Here is a 7,628-nt window from a genome sequence, read left to right as displayed (position 1 = left end):
TGTCTCGCTAGACCACGTCAGAGGGCAGTTAAGAGTCAACCGCATCGCTGTGGGTCTGGAGTCACATATAGGCCAGACCGGGTAAGGGCGGCAGATTTCCTTCCCCAAAGGACATCAGTGAACCAGATGGGTTTTTACTGCAATCCGACAGATTCACTTTTACTGACATCAGATTTTCTAACTGTGAATTCAAATTGTCAACAGTGGGATTTGACTCACGACCTCGGGATTACTGATCCAGCGTTATTATTAGTCTTGTAATAGATTTAGGACATTAACATTCCCTGTTTGGATGTATGGAAACTTCACACCAATGACAGCTCAGCATTTTATTATAAAGTATTAATATCTCATCGAGAAACGACAGGAGAAATCACATCACAGATCGTCACAGAAAGGCCCCACGCAGAGATTTCACTTCCTGGATACAAAGCATGTCTTTAAATTATTATAAATACACAATATCTATTTATAAATTAAACCTCTGAGACAAGCATCTTGCTCAGTTACACAGAAATACCGTAAAATAAATTAAAACTAGTAAATTTATGTAATAAATAAATTAAATAAAGTAGGGCATTAAGTCACACAATGACATACTGGATTCAAATACACAGGTATTCAGCACACAGGATCAACCCAGAACGACACAGAGCGTCTGCTACACATCCCCGAAACACTGAGCCCCCCCCCCACCACACACCCCGGTATAGCTCCCCTCGGTGCCGGTTGTGATGTGGGGTGAGGGCTCAGTGTATCCCGGGACACGGTGCCTCCCCCAGCAGCGAGTCTGTAACGGGACCGTGTGCCGGGTGTCCCCGATGACTGGGACCTGAAGCAGACGCTCTCTGTCCGCCTGGACCTCTGACCATAACATAAGCAGAGTGTGTTTCACAAGAACCACGACCCTGGATGAGTGTAAAAGTCCCTGCCAGCTCGCCGCTCCACAGGAGGTTACCAGTTGGTTTTGGGCCGGACACAGGTACAGCCCACCGGCACCTTGATGTACTTCAGATTGAAGCTATACTGCCCGGGGCGTCCAGGGCAGGGCTGACGCTGCAGGACCAACATGGTCTGTTCCACAGGCACCGAGTTAAAGGACCGAATCTCCTCCCCATTGTCCATATCGATGCAGCCCTCACAGAGGCAATGAGCGAAGGCCAACTTCTGAGGGTAACGATTGTCATCGTAATCAATCCTGGAATCAGAGAAAAGAGACTGAACTCAGGGAGGGAGTAGAGAGAGATCGAGATATAACCAACAGTCAACGCCCATCGCCCCTCGCCACCCATCGCCCATCACCACCCGTACAGTCACCGCCCATCGCCCGTCACTGCCCGTACAGTCACCGGCCATCGTCCCCATCACCACCCATCGCCCGTCACTGCCCGTACAGTCACCGCCCATCGCCCATCGTCCCCATCACTGCCCATCGCCCATCACTGCCCATACAGTCACCGTACATCGCCCGTCACTGCCCGTACAGTCACCGGCCATCGTCCCCATCACCACCCATCGCCCATCACTGCCCGTACAGTCACCGCCCATCGCCCGTCACTGCCCGTACAGTCACCGGCCATCGTCCCCATCACCACCTATCGCCCGTCACTGCCTGTACAGTCACCGGCCATCGTCCCCATCACCACCCATCGCCCGTCACTGCCCGTACAGTCACCGGCCATCGTCCCCATCACCACCCATCGCGCCATCTTTGCCCGTACAGTCGCCGCCCATCGCCCATCACTGCCCCCTCTCTGTACAGTCACTGTGCCCTGGGGCTTGGTTCATTACCTGTATTCCCAGGGTGAGATGGAACGGTGATTGATGTCACTGTTGCTCGAGGGATGGAACCCGAGATCAGGGCAGTCTTTCTCTCGGTGGTGTTTCTGCTGCTCCAGCTCTGTAACCAGGGCCACAGAGGGGAAGTGATCCATGTTGGCCCTGCCCAGCAGCTTATGCCACAATTTGCCCGGGACGTCCAGGTTCTCCGGGTACTCGCAGTGATGGGTTCCATCGTGCTTCATCCTTCGAGTATGACCAAGCTCCAGAATCAGGAGGACGATGAAGAGAAGCTGAGGGGAATAAACATAAAGACATCACACACTGAACCCAATCCCCATCTCACTGTCCCACACTGAACCCAATCCCCATCTCACTGTCCCACACTGAACCCAATCCCCATCTCACTGTCCCACACTGAACCCAATCCCCATCTCACTGTCCCACACTGAACCCAATCCCCATCTCACTGTCCCACACTGAACCCAATCCCCATCTCACTGTCGCACACTGAACCCAATCCCCATCTCATTGTCCCATAAAATCTCCCAGAAACAGGATAGAGTCACGACATTTCATTGATAGCAACTTTTGAAAGGAGTGTAATTTCACTCCGACATATTTTTGTTATCTCATTCTGTCTCTCTCATTGACTGCTAACTGCCTCCCTGTATTGGCTGTTACACTTTCTCATTGATGGTTTTTCTCTGTGTACTATTTCCTTCCATTCTCTCAAGTGCTTGTATCGCTCTCAACTGATGTTTCTCTTTCTCTAATTCCCCTCTCACTTTCTGTCTGTTGCCAGTTCCGCTTTATTGACATTCCCTTTCTACATTCAATTGCTCTCTCACCTACTACCATGTTCTCTCCAGTGACTCTCTCACTCTACAGCCCATTCTTCAGGCTCTATAATGTTTTTTCTCTGACAGTTGCTTATTTCTCTTCCTATATAAATATTGCCTGTTCTTTGATGAAGTAACGGAGAGGATTGATGAGGGCAGTGCGGTCAATGATGGTCTTTCAAAAGGCATTTGACAAAGTACCGCATAATAGATTTGTTAGCGAAATTAAAGTCCATGGGATTAAAGGGCAGTGGCAGGGTGGTTATGAGATTGGCTAAGGGGAAGAAAGCAGAGACTAGTGGTGGACGGCTATTTTTCAGACTAGAAGGACGAATACAATACTTTCCCCCAGGATCAGTATTGGAACCACTGATCTTTTTGTTGATCTGGACTTGGGAATACAGGGCAGCATTTCAAAATCTGCAGATAATCCAAAACTTGGAAATGTAGTAAACAATGCAGAGGATAGGAACAGACTTCAGGAGAACAAGACTGGTGACATGGGCAGACAAATGGCAGATGCAGTTTAATGCAGAGAACTGTGAAGTGATTCATTTTGGTAGGAAGAATGAGGAGATACGAACTAAATGGTACAATTTTAAACGGGGTGCAGGAACAGAGAGACCAGGGGGCGAATGTAGACAAATCTTTGAAGGTGGCAGGACAGGTTGAGAAAGCTGTTAAAAAAGGCATGCACGATCCTGGGCTTTATTGATAGACACATAAAGTACAAAAGCTAGGAACTTATGCTAAACCTTTAGAAAACACTGCTTAAGACCCAGCTGGGGTATTGTGTCCAATTCTGTGCACCGCATTTTAGGAAACATAGAAACATAGAAAATAGGTGCAGGAGTAGGCCATTTGGCCCTTCGAGCCTGCACCGCCATTCAATAAGATCATGGCTGATCATTCCCTCAGTACCCATTTCCTGCTTTCTCTCCATACCCCTTGATCCCCTTAACCGTAAGGGCCATATCTAACTCCCTCTTGAATATATCCAATTAATTGGCATCAACAACTCTATGCGACAGGGAATTCCACAGGTTAACAACTCACTGAGTGAAGAAGTTTCTCCTCATCTCAGTCCTAAATGGCCTACCCCTTATCCTAAGACTGGTTCTGGACTTCCCCAACATCGGGAACATTCTTCCCGCACCTAACCTGTCCAGTCCCGTCTCTTATACATTTCTATAAGATCCCCTCTCATCCTTCTAAACTCCAGTGAATAAAGGCCCAGTTGATCCAGTCTCTCCTCATATGTCAGACCAGCCATCCCTGGAATCAGTCTGGTGAACCTTCGCTGCACTCCCTCAATAGCAAGAACATCCTTCCACAGATTAGGAGACCAAAACTGAACACAATATTCCAGGTGAGGCCTCACTAAGGCCCTGTACAACTGCAGTAAGACCTCCCTGCTCCTATACTCAAATCTCCTAGCTATGAAGACCAACATACCATTTGCCTTCTTCACTGCCTGCTGTACCTGCATGCCAACCTTCCATGACTGATGAACCATGACACCCAGGTCTCGTTGCACCTCCCCTTTTCCTAATCTGCCGCCATTCAGATAATATTCTGCCTTTGTGTTTTTGCCCCCAAAATGGATAACCTCACATTTATCCACATTATACTGCATCTGTCATGCATTTGATCACTCACCTAACCTGTCCAAGTCACTCTGCAGCCTCTTAGCGTCCTCCTCATAGCTCACACCACCACCCAGTTTAGTGTCGTCTGCAAACTTGGAGATATTACACTCAATTCCTTCACCTAAATCATTAATGTATATTGTAAAGAGCTGGGGTCCCAGCACTGAGCCCTGCGGCACTGCTTGCCATTCTGAAAAGGGCCCGTTTATCCCAACTCTCTGCTTCCTGTCTGCCAATGAGTTCTCTATCCACGTCAGTACATTACCCCCAATACCATGCGCTTTGATTTTGCACACCAATCTCTTGTGCGGGAGCTTGTCAAAAGCCTTTTGAAAGTCCAAAATACACCACATCCACTGGTTCTCCCTTGTCCACTCTGCTAGTTACATCCTCAAAAAATTCCAGAAGATTCGTCAAGCATGATTTCCCTTTCATAAATCCATGCTGACTTGGACCGATCCTGTCACTGCTTTCCAAATGCGCTGCTATTTCATCCTTAATGATTGATTCCAACATTTTCCCCTACTGATGTCAGGCTAACCGGTCTATAATTACCCATTTTCTCTCTCCCTCCTTTTTTAAAAAGCGGTGTTACATTAGCTACCCTCCAGTCCATATGAACTGATCCAGAGTCGATAGACTGTTGGAAAATGATCACCAATGCATCCAACTCTTTCTAGGGCCACTTCCTTAAGTACTCTGGGATGCAGACTATCAGGCCCCGGGGATTTATCGGCCTTCAATCCCATCAATTTCCCTAACACAATTTCCCACCTAATAAGGATATCCTTCAGTTCCTCCTTCTCACTAGACCCACTGTCCTCTAGTACATTTGGAAGGTTATTTGTGTCTTCCTTCGTGAAGACAGAACCGAAGTATTTGTTCAATTGGTCTGCCACTTCTTTGTTCCGCATTATAAATTCACCTAAATCCGACTGCAAGGGACCTACCTATATTTATAGAAGCTTTTGCAGTCAGTTTTTATGTTCCCTGCAAGCTTCCTCTCATACTCTATTTTCCCCCTCTTATTAAACCCTTAGTCCTCCTCTGTTGAATTCTAAATTTCTCCCAGTCCTCAGGTTTGTTGCTTTTCTGGCCAATGTATATGCCTCTTCCTTGGATTTAACACTATCCTTAATTTCCCTTGTTAGCCACGGTTGAGCCACCTTCCCAGTTTTATTTTTACTCCAGACAAGGATGTACAATTGCTGAAGTTCATCCATGTGATCTTTAAATGTTTGCCATTGCTTATCCACCGTCAACCCTTAAAGTATCCCTTGCCAGTCTATTCTAGCCAATTCACGCCTCATACCGTCGAAGTTACCTTTCCTTAAGTTCAGGACCTTAGTTTCTGAATTAACTGTGTCAAGACCTTGGAGACAGTGCAGAGGGGATTTACAAGTGACTGGAGAAGATGGGATTGTTCTCCTGAGAACAGAGAAGGTTAAGAGGAGATTTGATAGAGGTGTTCAAAATCATGAAGGGTTTTGATAGAGTAAATAAGGAGAAACGGTTTCCAGTGGCAGGAGGGTCGGTAACCAGGGGACACAGATTTAAGATAATTGGTAAAAGAACCAGAGGGGGAGATGAGAATTTATTTAAGCAGTGAATTGTTGTGATCGAGAACGCGCTGCCTGAAAGGGCGGTGGAAGCAGATTCAATAGTAACTTTCAAACAGGAGTTGGATAAATACTTGAGGGGGATAAAAATTGCAGAACTATGAGGAAAGAGCGGGGGGAGTGGGACTAATTGGATCGCCCTGTCACAAAGCCGGCACAGGCACGATGGACCGAATGATTCAATGATACTGTATTGCCTGTCACTCTCGTTCTAGTACCTCACACTCTGTCACCTTTCCCTCTCTCTATCACCTTTCTCTCTCTCTAGCACCGTTCTCTCTCTCTCTATCACCTTTCTCTCTCTTTATCACCTTTCTCTCTCTCTCTCTGATCAGTGTATCTGACTCTCAACCTCTCATTCAGAAACGTGCATTACCTGCAGTCCTGTTCCCATTTCACTCCCAGTCTCAGTCCCTTGCGCTGTATCTCTGTTGCTCTGGCTCCTTCTTCTTCTCCGTGACTTTCGTTCTGATGTCTCTGTTGCTTTGCTCCTTTTATAGACCAGAATCAGCTGGAAATCCCGATGAGGAAAAATCCTTGCTGCTTCCGTGTTATTGTCAAAGGTGAAAAAAAACCGGTTCTTGAACGGAGCGAGTGAGACATTCGGAGCCCGTCACCCAGCCCAGCCCAGCCCCGGGCCGCAGCTAAAATGCACCCAGTGAGGGGGCCCGTCACCCAGTCCAGCCCTTGGCCACAGCTATACTGCACTCAGTGAGGGGACCCAACACCGCGACCCACCCCTGGCCAATAGCTATACTGCACCCAGTGAGAGAGGAACCACTACCCTAGCCACCAGCCACGGTACACACACCTGGACAAGAGTTATACTGCATCGAGTGAGGGCAGGGGGAACTGCTCACTGCAAACAGGAGCCATACTGCACCCAGTGAGAGGGGTAGCAGGAGCAAAAAAAAAAATACAGTCCTCACATTCAACAACATTACAAATTACAGAATCGTCAAATTAGAAATCTATCCTTAAAATCAGTTTGAATAATATTGTAAATAAATTAAACAGTAAATGAACAATAATTTCCTAATTTACACAATCCCCAATCATACAACTTTCCCATCTAATTTAAGCTTTGTCAACAGATTAAATTCCAGCCTGTAACTCACTGTGGGGTATCTCTTATTCTACATATAAACCCTCCGATTAGATTCCAGCCTGTAACTCACTCCCGGGTATCTGTTATTCCAAATATAAACCCCCTGAACCCCTCGATTAGATTCCAGCCTGTATCTCACTCCCAGGTATCTGTTATTCTATATATAAACCCCCCCGAACCCCTCGATTAGATTCCAACCTGTAACTCACTCCCGGGTATCTGTTATTCTATATATAAACCCCCCCCCCGAACCCCTCGATTAGATTCCAACCTGTAACTCACTCCCGGCTATCTGTTATTCTATATATAAACCCCCCGAACCCCTCGATTAGATTCCAACCTGTGACACACTCCCGGGTATCCGTTATTCTATATATAAACCCCCTGAACCCCTTGATTAGATCCCAGCCTGTAACTCACTCCCGGGTATCTGTTATTCGATATATAAACCCCCCGAACCCCTCGATTAGATTCCAGCCTGTAACTCACTCCCGGGTATCTGTTATTCTATATATAAACCCCCCGAACCTCTCGATTAGATTCCAACCTGTAACTCACTCCCGCGTATCTGTTATTCTATATATAAACCCCCCCGAACCCCTCGATTAGATTCCAGCCTGTAACTCACTCC

At 47.0% G+C, this 7,628-nt stretch overlaps 1 protein-coding gene across 1 annotated transcript; it reads right to left on the bottom strand.

Annotated features, from left to right (window-relative positions):
* Nucleotides 1–325: 325 nt before the first annotated feature.
* On the bottom strand, nt 326–6,342 carry LOC139278379 (interleukin-17C-like). Its single transcript, XM_070897053.1, has 3 exons — nt 6,266–6,342; nt 1,792–2,072; nt 326–1,198 (listed from the first exon to the last, which is right to left on the bottom strand). The coding sequence occupies exons 1-3, from the start codon at nt 6,281–6,283 to the stop codon at nt 955–957; spliced, it is 543 nt and encodes a 180-aa protein (XP_070753154.1). The 5' UTR covers nt 6,284–6,342; the 3' UTR covers nt 326–954.
* Between the last annotated feature and the right edge of the window lie 1,286 nt (nt 6,343–7,628).

Source organism: Pristiophorus japonicus, chromosome 13, assembly GCF_044704955.1.
Source record: "Pristiophorus japonicus isolate sPriJap1 chromosome 13, sPriJap1.hap1, whole genome shotgun sequence".
NCBI classification, from domain to species: Eukaryota; Metazoa; Chordata; class Chondrichthyes; family Pristiophoridae; genus Pristiophorus; species Pristiophorus japonicus.
This window is presented reverse-complemented; position numbering and strand designations above follow the sequence as displayed.